The sequence below is a fragment of the Cavia porcellus genome, unplaced genomic scaffold (assembly GCF_034190915.1).
Source record: "Cavia porcellus strain 051 isolate PalLab524CR breed Dunkin Hartley unplaced genomic scaffold, mCavPor4.1 scaffold_17, whole genome shotgun sequence".
In the NCBI taxonomy this organism is placed as follows: domain Eukaryota; kingdom Metazoa; phylum Chordata; class Mammalia; order Rodentia; family Caviidae; genus Cavia; species Cavia porcellus.
In genome coordinates this window covers 32,011,671-32,028,640 of record NW_026947500.1, presented here as the reverse complement: position 1 = coordinate 32,028,640, position 16,970 = coordinate 32,011,671, and the positions used below count along the sequence as shown (strand labels likewise).

Below are 16,970 nucleotides of genomic sequence, written 5' to 3'. Positions count from 1 at the left end.
TAGGTGCCATCACTCTTCCTGTCATATACATTTAAAAAACATTCACAAAATTTCACCTACACAATCAAAAACATGCGAATCCAGGTCTTGGTACGAGGTTTGAATCCAAAATCTTGGTGCTTGTCATCATTACAGTTCTGCAAAGATAGCAAAAAGCTTTTCCTCTATACACTTAGTTTCTGTAGCTAGGACCTATGAATTAAATTGACAAAGACAGATTAAGAGAAGGAAGGGCTTATTATTCATGCACATGGGGGCCTCACAGACAGAAAGTAATAACCCAAAGATGAGATTATGTTTGAGAGCTTACATATCATTTTAACAAAGGGTGATACACAGGGAGAAGTGACAAGCCAAAGGTAAAGGATGTGGATTTCTAAGGGCAGTGGACTGTAGGAATAGCAAAAAATGGTGAAACTAACAGAGGGTAGAGGCTGTTTAGTAAGGTGTGGCATGTCAACTCAAGTCAGTGTCACCTTCAGTGATGAGTCTTCTTTTCCTGGCATGAGACTACTAAGTGCGGATAGTGTCACAAAGGAAAATAGATGTTCTCCTTACAGAGGAAGTTTATGTCCTGCTTTGAGGCAGAAAGGGTAGAACAGAGTTCTTACATCTGTTTCTCAACTGCTTTCAAAAGAATTCTGATGTCAAAGTGGCATATTTTAAGGTAGTATATTCTGATCTTCTTTGGCTCCCCTCACACACTATTTTAACAGTTCCCAAATCTTTATCCAGTCTTATTACAGACTCGGCATTACAGGATCCTTGGACTGGATTCTTGCTCTCAAGAAATTACAGAAAAATGTGAAGTTTCAGATAAAGAGTGCTGCCTCTTACAATGGACAGATTCCAAGTTTTCAAATGCTTCATACATCCTTTTGCCTCTGCTTGAGAATCCTAAAAAATCCATTGAGGCAGCCTGATTTTCTTATTTCTATTATATAGAAAGTTGACTCAAGTCAAGAAACTTGCTTACATTTACCCAGTTTGGAGATCCTGACTTGACTCTGCTGTTATACACATGCACACATAAATATGTATATAAAATATGTATATATGCATATATTTTCATATAAATATTTATTCTAAAATGTCCCCCAAAGCCTCATCCACTCCCAGGTGGGGCTTTTAGGAGTGGATATGTGGTATCCATGATACTAGTCAGTTAATCTACTGATTGGTTTAAGGTAGTTCTGGGTGTAGATAATGGAAAATCCCACCCTAGATCTGGGTGGCACCACCCAAAAGGTGAGTAGCCTGGATGCAGTAAAAAGAAGAGGAAGGCTTACTGCTGGCTGCTTTCTGTCTGCCCTGCATTGGACTATTTCTCCTCTGTTATGCTGCCCTGTCTTGGAGTCAGCCAACTATGGACTTAAATCTACAAACTGTGAGCTAAAATAAACCTTTCCTCCTTTAATTTGTGGGTGCCAGGTATTTTGTCCTAGCAATGAAAACGTAACTGAGACATACACATGCCGTTCACTTGTGGAACTAGAGTGTCACAGATCTTAACTGGCCCTTCCTGTCTTTGTGTATCACTCAGTGAAGACGACTTTCTCTCAATCCAAGGATATGTCTCATGGGCAATGCAAAATCCTTGGACACAATGCCCAAGTGCTCACAAACAAAGTGTGAGCTGTTTGACGTGGGTCCAGGAAGATTTCCTTTTGGCTGTAAATTTGTTGCCTGTCAGCTCCAAAAAACATACATGTTTAAGAGAGACTAGCATTTCATTGAAACCATTCTTTGCTTCAGGGCTATTACAAGTCCAGATGAGGTTCCCTTTTCCAGATTTTCCTCAAAACTGCTAAATTTGACAGAAAGATAGGCTGGCTCTCCTCTTTTGCCTCCCACTATTGTAGGGAATGAAAAGCCAGCCACTCTTTTTCTCTGGGTGGGCATTGAGGCCAGGAGAGAAACGAGCTGGTAGCTCATTAGGAAATAGGCTCCCTCGTTCCTAAAGAGGGAGGAAGGCTGAGAAAGTTTGCTCTTGAAGCCTTGTCCTGCTTCCTGCTTTGAGTGAAGGTTAGGATGTGCTAGCCAGAGGTTTACTGACCCAAAGGGCAGTGGAGTCGAGGGGCGGGACAGGTGGCGGGGCGACGGCGAATTAGCCAGCACAGTGGAAACCCCGAGCTGGATTTTAGGGCGTGGCTTCCCCGCGGAAGAGCTCAGCCTTGCTTTCATTGGACAGGTCACGTTCTGGGGCGTGGCCTCGGGACTTCAGTGCCCCGCCCCTAATGGGGCGAAAGCGCGGGGCCACGCCCCTTTGGGGCGTGGTCTGTGGAAGGTGAGCCCCCAGTGACTCGGGGCAGCTGCGCGTGTTCGGCGCGGGTTCCTCCCACGCAGACACTCATTCAAAAGATGCCGAAGGGGCGGCGCGGCAGCCAGAGCCCCACGATGAGCCAGCGGCCGGCGCCGCCCCTCTATTTCCCGTCGCTCTACGACCGCGGCATCTCCTCGTCTCCGCTCAATGACTTTAACATCTGGAAGAAGCTCTTCGTGCCGCTGAAGGCGGGCGGGGCGCCGGCGGGCGGGGAGGCTGGGGGCCGGCCCCTGCCCCAGGCGCCTTTCGCCCCTGCGCCCCCTCCGCCGCCCGGCCTGGGTCCCCCCAGCGAGCGCCCCTGTCCCCAGCCCTGGCCCTCCGGCCTGGCTTCCATCCCCTACGAGCCTCTGCGCTTCTACTCACCGCCACCGGGCCCTGAAGTGGCTGCCTCGCCCCCAACTCCCAGCCCCGCGATCGCCCCTCTCGCCTCTGCTCCCCACCCCGAGGAGTTATGCGAGCTGGAGATCCGGATTAAGGAGCTGGAGTTGCTTGCCATCACTGGGGACGGCTTCGACTCCCAGCGCTGTGCGTGACTTAGCCCGGGGCCACCTGAGCTCATCCCTAGAGGCCCTCCTTCCCTAATTGGCCCCACAAGGTGGCTGTAGGCTCAGGAGCTGATCCAAAGTTTGTCCTCTAGAGACCAGACTCAGCCCCCATCCCGGGTTTCAACTGACTTCTTCCTCTACTGCACATTTGCACTTCAAGAACCCTTTAGTTTCAGACTCCATCCCAGACACTTTTGATAATCTGGACTGACAACATCTAGATGTCCACTGACACTACCCCATCTTGACATTTAGCTCTGCACAGTAACATGCAGGTCCCTGTGGTCTAGACTTCTAACCACCAGAGACAGCCTTTATCTCTAGAGACTTTGAAGCTTTCATGCTTAGTCTTAAACTGGGGCCTTCAGGCATGAGGAGGGGGAAGTAGGTGAGAGTCAGCTCAGATGTCTGTAGGAAGAGGTCAGAACTGTGCAGGACCCAGAAAGCCCAAGGACATTCACTGAGAGGCTGTGGGACACTGAACTTCGGAGGCTGGAGGGTAACCTCCCTTGAGCCCTTGGGCCTCACACCAGGGTCCTATACTCTGTCATCTGATCATAGATAGGCCTGAAGACATGTAGGTGGCCATACAGAAGTCTAAGTAGAATTTATTGTAAAGTAGATGGAGACATAGACCTTCAAGAGAGAAGGCTGGCAGTGCCACAAGGCATCTGCCCAAATAGGAATTTGCAGGCCTTTTTATGCACCCAAAAGTTACTCCTCCTGGGGTTTTGGGAAATATGATGATTATCCCTTTTATTTACATCCAGTACGTTCCTATCAACATTTGTCTTAGGAGTTACTTCTGTTGATATTTCAAAAATGTCTTCCTTGTTCCTTTCAGGTGGTCAGTGTAAGAACTAGACCAACCTAAGGAAGGAAGAATGCTCCCCTTTATATCCTTGAGCACAGACCGTAGTACCCAGGAAAGCTGACTGCCTTGTTTTGGAAATACAGGAATACTTTGGTTTGTGAACTTAATTATTCCCTCAATTCTGGTCCCAAACTGAGTTGGATGAGAACCAAATCAAATTTAATGGTTAGGGTCAATTTTGACCTTGGGAAATTTGATTCAGTTCCATTCAGTTCAGAGAGAATTGAGTTCATGAACTGAGGTACTGCCAGGTGGTCAGATAGCAGAAGGTATAACCTTAAAATGTCATTGTTTTTTGTGGGATCATTTTAGGCCTAACAAAATTATTATAATCATACATTGAAGTCTTTGTCTCTTAACTGCATAACTGGCAAAGCATGCTATTTTGGACATATATACCCACAGGCCCACTAATGTCTAATTACCTGCCTATCATACGCAACAGGTTAAATTGGAGCCCATGCCACACCAGGAGAAAAAGTATTAAATAACTTGCATGTCCAGGAGGTGCCCAATTCATCAAATACCCTGTACCATACCTTTCTTATGGCTATGAAAAGAAAACAGTTCCCTGGGAAACTTGGACTTTCCTAAATCCTAGATTTCTTAATCTGTTCTCAGAGTTAGATGTGTTTTAGCGGCTAGGATTTTTTTCCCTCCCATCTTGTATCACAAATGGGTTTTAGGCTTATGTGGGAAATACTTTCGCTTTCCCAGAAGCTTGCTCTGGATGAGTTTTTCAAAGCCTTTCTTTCTACTACAACTAAGTTAGTTTTCTCCCCTACAGATAAATTCCTGAAGGCGCTGAAAGATGAGAAGTTACAAGTACTGAAGACCAGGCAACCCGGAAAGAAGTCAGCCTTGCTGTCCTGAGAAGCTGCTTTCCAGAGTCGGGCAGTCCCCTTCTTAGATTTTAGTGCTTAGATAACGTGCCCCATTTCGTGTCATTTCAAAGATGGTTATTTTCTGTTCTGTATTTACTGCTGTTATTGCTCCCAGCATGTACTCCACATAGAGTATCCACGTATGTGGTCAATCACACGGTCTCTCTCCTCTGTGCTGCTGCTGGGGGAGCTCCCTCATTGGGTCTGGATGCTGTTGCAGGGCTGACTTTCAGGGTTCCCTGATTCCAAAGCCGAGAACCCCCAAGTTTCCATAGCATGAAAACAAGAATGATGGATGTGTAGGAGGGAACTGGGAGAAACCAAGGGAATGGGGTTTGGTAAGATTGATTTACTTTGGGTTGTGGCCAAAAAGCTATGTAGTCAAGGAATGTATAAGCCTGGAGTTCAGAGAAAGGCTGGACTGATGTATTAGTTTAGGGAGTTGTTGACATGTGGTTCTATTTAAAGAGTGAGATTAAATGAGACCATCTGGGTGATTGGAGGGAGAAACAGGTAGAACAACCTTAATACAAAAACCAAAATCCAAAATGTTAAACTATTTGAACACCAACATTTCTACCACATGTGGAATATTCTACATCATGGAACTTTGTTTTGTGCCCCAAATTTAAAATATTGTATAAAATTACCTTAAGGATATGTATATATGCTATAAACAAAACATCAATGAATGTCATGTTTAGACTTGGGTCCTATCCTTAAGATGCCTCATTATGTATATTACTTATGTATACTATTCCAAAATCTGAAGAAAAGTTCATAATTCAGAACGTTTCTCAAAACATTTTGGATAAGGGATAGTCAGCCTGTTTTGAACTTGGAGATGCTCAAGAGTTTGAGGAGAAGAGTAAGAAGTTCCAAAGAGAATGAAAAAACGTAGCCAGTGAGTTAAGTGTTTAGACATCAAGGGGAGAAAGGTTACCCAACAGGAGGGAGCAGCCCACTCTGATCAATAGTGCCAGCAGGCCAAGTAGTCCAAGAGGCCACTCTCAGATTTAGCAACACAAGTTAAGTATTAGCAATTGTGTCAAGAGCAGTTTTGCTTGAGTGATAAGGGTTAACGCCTGAATACAGTAGATTTCAGAGAAAATGGGAAGAGAATTGGAAGTAATGGGTATATATCGAAGACTGACCAGGCCTGCAAACTTCCAAATGAGTAGACAGTGAAGGCTTAAACAAGAGACAAGTGGTATGATTTTAGGGTTTGGGGGAATCAAAATCCTCTAGACAAATTCAAGATTCTGAGGGCTGAGACAAAAGAACTTCTCTGGGCAGCCCGTATTTATTTGGTTTTCAGACAAAGGGAGGGGATACTGAGGAAAATGCGGGAACTGAGCAGGACCTTAGGAGCTAGTTCAAAGACTTCTCCAAGTAGTAATTTATGCTAATTAGGAGAACTATCTTGTTATCTTGTTTGACCTTCATGGCAGGACTGACACAGCAAGGGTGAGACACCTGCAGCTACAGTCTCTAGCTAGTTAATTGGGGTTGGAGCCAGGGGTCCTATCTTGTCTTTTTTGAGGCATCACAGCATCACTGGCCACTATTAGACCTCAGCCCGGAGCAGTGATTCATAGATGTTAACTTTACTATGAATCCAATGCCCATTTCCAGACAAGGGCTTAGGCCTGGGACAGACTCACAAGTAAATGCAGAGAGACAATTGATTCATTTTAAATCTGCTGTTTTGTAGTGGTCTCCATCAGGTGCATATCATCCCTTAGAGGTGTTTAACTGTAGAAGAGGGTGGAGACATAGAGCCAGAGCTAGCAGGGTTGGGGACGGGTCAGTAAGAGAGGATTTTAATAAAATAGGAGGCATAACTGCCTATTTGTGATCTGAGCAATAATCCAGGAGAGGGAGAACGTGGTGATGACAAGGGAGAACAGAAATTGTTGGCATGGCACCTTGTGAAAGAACTGCTGCCTTTAGTCCATTTCATATAGTTGTGGGAGAACACTAAGGCTGGGAGATTTACAAAGCACCAAAGTTGACTTCTCATAGTTCTGGAGGCTGGAGAGTCCCAGTCAAGGCACTGAAAGCTCAGGAGCCTTGTCTTTTGGCTCCCAAGATGTTGCCTTAAGTACTGGGCCCCTGGCAGGAGAGGAGAAGAAGGCACTTTACACACCCTTTTTATAGCTGTGTTCACTCAGTCACAAGAGTAGTCCGCATACCTGCACACCTCCCAGAGGCCTTTCTGTCTATCACTGTGACATTGAGGATGAACTTCCAGCATGAATTTTGAAGGGGACAGATGTATTCACACCATCGCAAGGGGTGGGTACCAGTCCACAGCAGAGAGATTGGCTTAGGAGGGGAGTACAGACTCTCCTTCTGTACAAACAGAAGTCACACCTCTGCTATTAGAGTGCAGATGCTGGCAAGTGAGTAAAAGAGGTACCAGGAATGCTGCAAGTTGTGTCCACACACCTCAGCCTCAAAGTTTATACAGCAACCTCAGCTTGAGGATGTGAACGCGCATGCCTACAAGGCTGGAAACCCAGAGCTGAATGCAGGGAGCCACGTGGGAACTGGCAAGATGCAGAGCTCATGCCCCACTGTGGTGGCAGTGGATATCTGGTTCCAGCTGGTTGTTGCCAAGGCAGAAGTGCAGGTACAGGATCAGGTGAAAGTTCCTGATTTCTAAATCTTGGCAATGAACGCACATGTTTCCAAAATACTATGCAGGCCAAATAAAGATTAGGAAGTCCCCCAGAGTTGGTGATCTGCCTACCCACTAGGGCCCTCCTATCCTGAGTAAGGATTCCAAGTCCTTTTCCCTTCCTTAGGCTGGCTTCCTGGAAACCCCTTTGTTTTTCCAGAAAACTTCAGGATGGTAAGACCATTGGTGGCTGGATAATCTTACTGGGAACAAACATAAATCAATTATGGGGAAAAACTCAGTCAAGAACCCAAATGGAGACAGCAGAATCGAGATGGCCCAGCCCAGGCCATGATTATAAAAGTAGACCTCCCTATTGACAGTGGTCTGGTGGAATGGGATTCGTGTGACTACCAGTCTCTCCAGAACAAATGGAAATCTTATCTGTGTGGGGAGCCATTGAAGCTGGAAATTGACCACATGTGCAGGGCTGGGCATGGCCATCCCAAGACAAAGAGTGCCTGCAGCAAACCATGTGAAAAATCTGCTTAAGCCCAGAGAACACCTGGCCTGAAGACAGAACAGTGGGTGGTTAGGACAATGGTGTGTCACATGACATTAAATTGCTAAAAGGGATAAATGAATATCCCTGAAAGAGGGAGAAGTCCCTTTCCTCCCATCAAGAGAAAGAGGTCTCTACTGACCCCAGCTTTCCTCTCTTTTTTATTTTTCTCATCCTCCAGCCATCCTTCTCCCCAGAAAACACCTGGAGCTGTTCGGGTCTCAACTTACACCATTCTGAATTCTTATCTAGTCTCGTTCCCTCAGGGTGCTGTGGGAGCATCTCTTCAGATGTGCTGATGCTACTCCTTGTGATATCCTTGGATATCATACAATACCCGGAGGAAATGAGATTAGGTAGGAATTCACAATGATCTATGACATGAAGCTGGGGAATCACTTAACCTAGGGGCTCTTTTGGTTAGGGAAGCAGAAAGCCACTGGAGCCAGCATGGCAGACATGCTTTGTCAGGGTTGCCCAAATATGGAGAAGGAAGGGATAAGAGCACAAATCAGCTCGAACTGCCACTTGGAAAGAAAATGAATTTGGGTCACACTGCCATTGCTGCCCTTGGTTGGGGATGCAATGGGCAGGGTTCTATAGCTGCAGCTTCCCAGGAGTACTTGGAGTGTGGTAGCCTCTGCTTCTCCAAAGAAGGAGCCCTGGTGGACAATGACAGCACAAGTCACTGTGCGTCTCTTGGATTGGTCCCTGCCTGGAAGTTTCCTGTCTCTTTCTGCTATACCCTCCCACCCTTTCCAGCCACAGCTTAGCTCCTAGGGAGTTCACAGGAGCGAGGTCGGGTCCAAGGGCACATGAGTGAGCAGGCAGGTCTCTCTAAAGAGAAGGTGGTGGATGCCCCATTTATTCAACCCCTAATTATGAATCACAGAAGTCCCTCTTCTGGGCACTGAGCAAATAAATAGGCAGAGCAGCCAGGGTGGCTGTACTAAAGGAGCCATCCATCCTCAGAAGGAAGCAGAAACTGAAGCAGGCACCCCTCCCGCCTCAGTGCTCCCTCCCCATCGTCAGGTGTCACTTCCTCCCTCAAGTCTCCCCTGATTCTCCTCCCCAGCTTCCAGGCTACTCGTTCCTTCTCTGAGCTTCCATAGTGTGCTGAGCACCCCTTCTCCTGGCAGTTATCACCTGGAGTATAATGTTGTCTCCTTCACCCCACAGTGATCTCCCTGGGGAAGGGCTGTGTCCTCGCTACTATCTGGAGCAGGGCAGTTTGCACAGAGCATACCAGTGACTGAACCTGAGAGGAGAGTGGAGCTCCTGGTCTCACAGTCTGCATTACATCACAAGACAGAATGCTCTGGTGCAATACTATCTCAGGAGTGTCTGCTCATGACAGCATGGAGACTGAAGTGCCCAAGTTCTTTACTGGGACCCAGGGACAGGACTTAGCCCTTCTTACCTGGGATGTGGTGTGTAATGTAGTGGTTAAGATCATGGCTCTGAGGTCTGGCCATCCACATTGAAATCCCAGCACATACCAATTGGATTGACTTTGGGCAAACTACTTACTTTTCTGTATCTTTTTTCTTCATTGTCAAATGAAGAAATCAATAGTACCCAACTTCACATATTGCTACAGGGCTTACTTAAGTAAGTAGATGTGTAGGAAGCGCTCAGAATAACCCAAAGCAAGTATTGGGTAAATGTTAGCTATGCTATCTATCCATTCACAAACTCCCCACAAGTCTTTTTCTCACCTCAGTTTGTGTAAATCCAGCACAAAGAGTCTGTAACTCTGAAACCAATGCACATAAACAAAGCCCTCATTCTTCAGTGTTTTTCATGGCGCTGCTCTTTTAATAAAACAGATTCTAACTTCTTGGCACCCTTTTTCTCATATGGAAAATATGTAGCTCCCTCTGCCTGGGGCTGTTGCTCAGTGAACTGAGATCGTGTAGTAAACTGCTCACCTCATGACATTGCCCATGTGCACCATTAGCTTTGCCTCTTTGGATTTGTTGAAAAATTTGCATTAAGGTTTCTGGTCATTCGGAAACACCCCACCTTCTTGTCGTGGAGGGATCCACTAGGTGGCAGCATAGATTTAAAGGTGTGATGCATTCACCTCAGGCTCTAAATCCTGTCATATCCAGAGCTGACATTTATCCTCCCGTTCAGTATTGCTTAGAAGAAAACCCAATTGGAAAACCTTCAGGGAAGAGGACGTGCTGCAGCCCTTGCAAGCATTCATTGCAAAAATAAACACAGGTGCAGCACCAGGCCTTTGCCAGAAGCTGCAGGTGGCTGCCGGCCCCAAGGAAACGTGCTCCTTTCAAACTGATTCGAAGATGAAAGGCATAGTTTACATGAATAAAAGTAGCTGGACTGAGCTTATTAACTTATTTCTGGAGACTGGAAGTTCAAGATCGAGGTGTTTGTGGATTGGCTTCCTAGTGAGGCTGCTCTTCTTGGCTTGGGGATGATCAACTTCCTCTCTGTCCTCATATGGTAGGGGCGGGAAGGGGGGCGGGGAGACAGGACAGAGACAGAGAGACAGAGAACACGGATGTCTCTTCCTATGCTAATAAGGGCACTAACCCCATTACAGGGACACCAGGGCCCTTGCAACCTCATTTATATATAATTATTGGGCCGGGAATGTGGTAAACTGCTTGCCTAGCTCATATGAGTCCTTGGGCTCAGTTCCTAGTACAAAAATAAAAATTCTCCAAATCCAATTACAATAGAAAAGCTGAGTATCAGTAGATAACTTTTAGGTAGATACATTCATCTCCTGCCTTATCCATGGTGTGTTCCTAATTATCATGTGCTTTTTATTTACCTAGTTCTTACTATTCAGGTTTACATCTATTTAACTATATGAATCACTGGCGATCTATTTATTAGATACTTCACTATCTACTATGATTATCCTTTAGCGGTTGGATGGTCTAAGTGAGCACTGTCTGGTAGAACTTCCCATGATGATAGAAATGTTCTGTATCTGTGCTTTTTAATATGGTATCCATTAGTTACATGGGGCTATTGCGAATGGACATGTGACCAGTGCAGCTGAGGAACGGGATTTTAAATTTTTTATTAAAATTTTTTATTAAAATGAAATTTTTTATTTCATTTTAACTATTTAAAGACCCAACAGCCATATGGGGTTAATGGCTATCATAGTGCACACACTGAATCTATAGAGAGGTGTAGATATATTCTCTGCCTTTAATCCTTTAGGTGGTGCTGAATCTAGAAAGGGAAAACATGAGGTTTAATGCAGGTTTGGTTTTCAGAGTTAACTGTTGCAGGGGCAGGTAAAAATGGCACTTTTTATAAATGAAGAAATGAAAGTACAGTGCAGCAAAGCCACTATCTCAGTGACAAAGTAGGCCCACAGCTGAACCTGGTTGGTCCTGCCAAGGCTTTGGGTGGTAGCTCCTTTTACTGTTTAAGACTCCTGGAATCCTGGTTCTTTTTGTTACATGTTTTGGAGCAGAGACAAACAAAGGCAGAAAAAGGAAAAAGGCCTTTACTGCAGGCATAGGAGGGCTGCACAAGACTGCAATTTCCCTCTGAGGCATACAAACAAGTTGTGGGGTTTTTATTAGGCTTGACAGGGGGTGGAGTTTAAAGGGGCGGGCAGAATGACGTATTGACAGCTGATTGGAGAGACGCTCGCGCGTGCACAAAAAACCATGAAATTCAATTCAGTCTCGGAAGATGAACACAGAAATCAGTGTGGAAGGGACATGCTGTCGTTTTTAGGGTCCAGCACCGTGTTGGTCAGGCACCACACTGGGTCTGAAAAGCTTCCCTATAGGTGGACCCTATTACTTTTCTTCTCCCTCCTGGAAGTGACTAGGGAAGAGTCACATGATGATCAGGAGGCTCACTTGTCCAATGTGTGCCCTGTAAGCATGTGTTCTGAGTGCGTGTAGGCCTTTGGCAGAGGTCATGCGGATCATTACATAGCAATGAGGGTGGTGAGCAAATCTTAATTGCCCACCATACTTTCCCCCATTCAGCACCAGTAATGATTTGCTTTGGGCGCATTTCAGTAACTAATGTCACTGTGTAGTCTTTTAGGAACAGAGCAAAGACACTTAATGCAATTATTCCAGTAGAGTCAGGTGGCACTGGGAAACACTTGGGGTCTGAACATAGGCAAGGCCAGTGTGGCTGCATACATTCTTGGATTTCTCCCAATCTCTGCCATAAAACCACAACCACCAACACCAGTTAGAGATGTCTGGCTCTGGATCACGTCCTGAACTCAATGCTCCATTCACAGCGTCTTCTTTGTGGCCATTGCTCCCATCTTTGAGGAAGGAATTCTTGACCCCATTTTACAGAGGCTCCATCTTAGCATGCAGCTAGGATATGGCTGAGCCTGAGAGCTCAAATCCTCATTTCAGTTTTTGGTGACTGCCATCAAGCTATTGGCCCTGCTTCCACCTGCTTCAGCCAGCCGATAGGCAGAGCATTTGTAGAGGAAAATGTCACAACCGTCAAGACTGGACTTTGAAATGAGGATGGGCAAGTTCTCTCCTGATTCCAGCACAGGTGAACTCCACTGTAACACTGGCCCTGAGCAGCTCCACGCTGTGTCAGTCAGCTTTCCATTACTGTGACAAAGTAGTCAGGGAAAACATCATAAGGGAGGAATGCTTTGTTTTGGCTTGATTTCAGGAGTTTCAGCCCATAGTCAGCTGGCTCTATTGCTTTAGGTCTGTGGGGCAAAGCAGAAGCTGCATAGTGGAGGAAGCTGCTCATTTCACAGTGACCAGGAAGAGGGTCAGGGAGGGAGGCAGAGAAAAGGAAGGAGAAGGGAGGGAAGGGAAGAAGCTAGGGACAAGGAACACACACCCCTGCAGCCTACTTCCTCCAGCAGGCCAGCCACCTACAGCCCATTCAGCATAGCACTGTTCTAAGTGATCACTCTAGTGCTCTAAGCTCCACTTCTGAACACTGCTGTATTGGGCACCAAGCCCTTACAATACATGAGTTTTGGGAGATACACTCCATAGTTAAGCCATAACAATACCAGTCTTATGGCGTTTGCTGGGCTAGAACCATCTTATCCATGGGTTTACCATATGGTTTTGAGAATGAGTTCCATGCTGTTCTCACAGAGCTAACTGCTTGCTGCCAGACCTTTGAATGCACTAACCCCAGGTGTATCAAAGGGTTTCTGGAACCAGGTCTCATGTCCTGAGGAGCAGATGGCTCAGAATGGTCCCCAGGGTTGATGGGAGCCATTAATGTCACTAGAAGAGCATGAGGGCACCTCTAAGCAGTTCCATTTCATCCCCTTCACCAGGTGAACCAAGCACCGTGCAGGTTTTCCTACATGATCCTGAGCGTGCCCTTTGCTCTGGAGGCTTTGGGTGTCCTGGGCTGTCCCAGAGGGAGGTTGTCCGAAAGACGTGGGTTGGATAAGGCTGAGTACAGGAGTCATTCCTAAGTGATCAGCAGGTGATATACCAGCTTTGGCAAGGCAGTAATTCTCCGCCACTAGAAGTACTCAAGCAGAGGGTGAATGAGTAACAACAATTCCTTATGCCTGAAAGTGCTGGGCAGTTGGGCACTGTGCTCTCTCCCCTCTGAAGTCTTCTCATTGATGAAATATTTTCTTCATTCTACAGATAAGGCGCAGAGTAGGGACACAAGTTGTCCAAAGTGACACTGCTAGAATGCAGTAAAAGCAAGGTTGAAACCTAGGGCCAGAAGGTCCCAAGTCCTAAAATGGAGATTCCTTTCGACTGTGATCACAGTGGCCTTGACAAATTTCAGAGCCAGTGTAAAACCTTCTGGAGCTCCAAATTGGAAAGATATTGGTGCCTTCTTATATCACATAGGATTGAAAAATCAGAATGATCTAAATCTCTTAAATAAATATAAAGCTATTCAATAATTAAAATCTTCCCCCATATCCCAGAGAAATTGTGTTGGTTCCCCTGCCCCAAATACCCAGCGATATTCAAAACTTCTCCAACTCTCCTTTTGAGTACCTGCTTTTATGAAACTCCAATTCTGTTTAATCCCTACCCAGGCAGGGAACATCACTTACACCGGTCATGAGGTTTATCCTGTGATGACTTTGGTGTATAAATTGAATAGTATCCCATGAAACCTCCTTCCAACTGAGATTCCATCATTTTGAAGCTAGCAAACCACATGATCATCATGTGGCCCCATCTAATGTTCTGCGAATGCTTCCTGTTAAAATATTTCCCTCATGGAGAATGGAGAAAAAAATATTAAAAGATGAACTGTAAGCTCTTTGGCAGGAAAGCTATTAGTAAGACAATGAACATTATTTCTATGGAAATCTGTCAAGAAAAAACAAGCATGATTTTGACACAAATCTGAACAGACTAATGCAAAGAGGGGGTCACTACAAAATGCTACCTGACCTGCCTGCTTGATTTGCTCCAAAGAGCACTGTATTTCAGAAGCTGAATAAGAACCAAAGCCCATACATTAATAAGCTAGTACATTCTGAGTGGCAGTTTATTCACAGAAACAATTCAGATTGAGGGTGCTCAGAATACTACAGTTTCATTCATAAAGCATGTAGCTCCTGAAGGTTTCATTTGCATTGCATAGCATAGTCCTGAATCGCTTTCCTCTCCCCTCCTTGCAGTTGTGCTTCTGGTTTCATTGCACAATGACTGCACTGAAGTTTGGGTTTGTAACACTTGTTAATTCTTGACAGCTGACAATTTGTACTCTCCCCTACAGGGATACCGTGCATATCTTACTAATCGGCAAAAGATAATTGGGAGGGAGAGCTGTGAAGCATCATGGAAGGGGGAACAGCAGAGTGTGTCCTTTTCTAAGGCTAAATGTTGCCAGAAAAAAGTGGTTTTTGATTTTCATTTGTCTGAATGGGAAAGGCACTAAATGAATGGTGAGTCCTTAATATATTGGGCTTGTTTGCTCAAGGAGCAATATTCTGTGAGGGGCAGAAGATGTACCCTACTCACTCTTGAATCCCTATCAATTAGCATGCTATCTGATGCATAGTAGGTATTCAGGAAATGTTTGCCCACCCCATGAAGGATAGAAGGAATGGCTACCAAAGATAATAGTGTGTAATCTATTAACTGATGATATCTGTTTTTTTTTTCTTTTTGTAGTTCTGCATTACTTGTACCCTTACACTGTTTTGTTTTGTTCTGTTTTTTTCTCTTTTTCCTTTTAAATAAATAAAAAAAAGAAGGAATGGCTACATGGAAGGGTCTATGAGTGCTTCCTGGAAAGTTCCCAGTTAAATGCCAAGTGACCGATCAATGATAAAGCCATACCCAGATATGCAGTCCCTCTCCAGGGCTAATGTCTAATCAGTTGTGGTATCTGATTTCTGACTACAGCCTTTGGTTTCACCTAGACTAGTACAATAGAGTTGGTTACAAACAAGGCTTAAATTAAAGGAATGCAAACTCATAGTCCTCTAAGACCCTGGGCATTAATACACAAAACAAGGATTGCATATTCCTAAATTGTTTGTCTTAATACTCTCCAGATTTTTGATGCTGCCAAAACTTGACCTAGAAAACAAGCTTCTTCAGAAGCTTGCAACTAGCCCCTGGCTTTATCTCCAGGAATCTCAGAAAAGTGGAAGGTAGCATGAGAAATCCAGCTCAGTATTCACATCACTGGTTGTTAAGTTTAGATCTGAAAAGGACCTCCAAAGTCTGATGTATTTAGAGACGGGGCTTCTGGAGGGTGACCTGATTGTGCGGTGCAATACTTATCAGTGGGTTAATAGTTGAATGTGTGGTTAGGAGGTGGGGCCTGGTTGAAAGAGGTGGGTCACTGGAAGGGTGTATTCTTGTCCTTGCCTCCTCCTTTCTCTAGCTGCTTCCTGGATGCCATGGGATGAAAGCAGCTTTCCTTTGCCCGATCCTTCTTCCATGCCATTTCTACCTTGGATCCAACCAATTATGGACTGAATCCTCTGAAACCATGAGCCAACTAAACCTCTCCTCCTTTCAGTTGTCGTGTCAGGTATTTTGTCCCAGTGACAGGAAAGTGATTAACACACGGGTAGAGTCTATGCCCTAAATCCAACTGTTTCCAAATGTTCCATGGGCAAGGCACTTGGGTGGTAGCCTAATTTTTTTCTTAGGCTGTTGTTATGGTTTATATCTAGATGTCCCCCTAAAAGTCTTATGAGCTCATAGGTGGAGCTTTTGGGAGATAGGTGATTGAGGTTGTGTGATGCTCATCAATGGGTTAGTTTGCTGATGAATTTATAGCTAAATGTGACATAAGGAGATGAGGCCTGGTTGAAGTAGGTGGGTCACAGCCTGGAAGGGTCCATCTTCCTTTTTCCTCTCTTGACCTTGCTCTCTGCTTCCTGATGCCATGCTATGAGCTGTTTCTCCATTCCAATGCCTCTCTTCCACGCCACTCTGCCTTGGAGCCAGCTAATCCTGGACTGAAACTTCTTGGTAGCAATGTTTGGCTCAGCAATAAAAAAGTAACTAAGGGGCTGGGGATTTAGCTCAGCGGCATATGCACCTGCCTTGCAAGGATGTGGTCCTGAGTTCAATCCTTGGTACCATAAAAAAAAAAAAGAAAGAAAAAAGAGTAACTAAGACTGTTGTATTGCCATCACAAAGATATAGCCTCAAGGCCTCAAGGGGTCTGGCTTCCACAGGTATTGTGGGTCCCCTAAACTCCTCTGCTCTCCAGCACTGAGGACTTGGGTGGTGGAGTGGACCTCAGGGGAAAAGCAAGCTCTTTTATATGTTGAGTGAAGGCCCTTTGGAGTCCAGAGACTTAGATGACAGGTTGGTAGTCAAATTATTACACTAAGCAAAGTATTTTAATTCCAGCAAAGTCAGATGGCCTCCCTTCAAGTGTGGGTTTGTGCATGTGCAGACATAGACACGGAGATGTCAATAAAATGACTACCCCAGGTGTGCAATCCAGTGTTGGTCATAATCTTACCTCCAAGAGGCCACAGGGTGACTCAGAGCAATCATTTCTATACTCTTGGTCTGTTCAGGTTGTTATACCAAATTGAGATTTATTTCTTGTGATTTGCGACATCCAAGACCAAAGCACCAGCAGATTTGGTGTCTTGTGGGGGCCCTATATCCTGATTCATAGATGACAGAGGGGCCTGGGATATTTCTGAGGTCTCTTTTAGAAGGACTTGAGTCTTATCCATGAGGCCTC

At 45.3% G+C, this 16,970-nt stretch overlaps 1 protein-coding gene across 1 annotated transcript; it reads left to right on the top strand.

Annotated features, from left to right (window-relative positions):
• Nucleotides 1-2,361: 2,361 nt before the first annotated feature.
• On the top strand, nt 2,362-5,240 carry CUNH11orf91 (chromosome unknown C11orf91 homolog). The gene is made up of 2 exons (XM_003463863.3): nt 2,362-2,848; nt 4,530-5,240. Exons 1-2 carry the CDS (start codon nt 2,362-2,364, stop codon nt 4,613-4,615), a joined length of 573 nt encoding a protein of 190 aa, XP_003463911.3. The 3' UTR covers nt 4,616-5,240.
• Nucleotides 5,241-16,970: the final 11,730 nt, after the last annotated feature.

Bases quoted from the DNA above. Each gene is read 5' to 3' on its own strand.
- CUNH11orf91 (XM_003463863.3), top strand. From the start codon at position 2,362: ATGCCGAAGGGGCGGCGCGGCAGCCAGAGCCCCACGATGAGCCAGCGG. The intron at 2,849-4,529 runs GTGCGTGACTTA...TCTCCCCTACAG, and splicing joins CGGCTTCGACTCCCAGCGCT to ATAAATTCCTGAAGGCGCTG.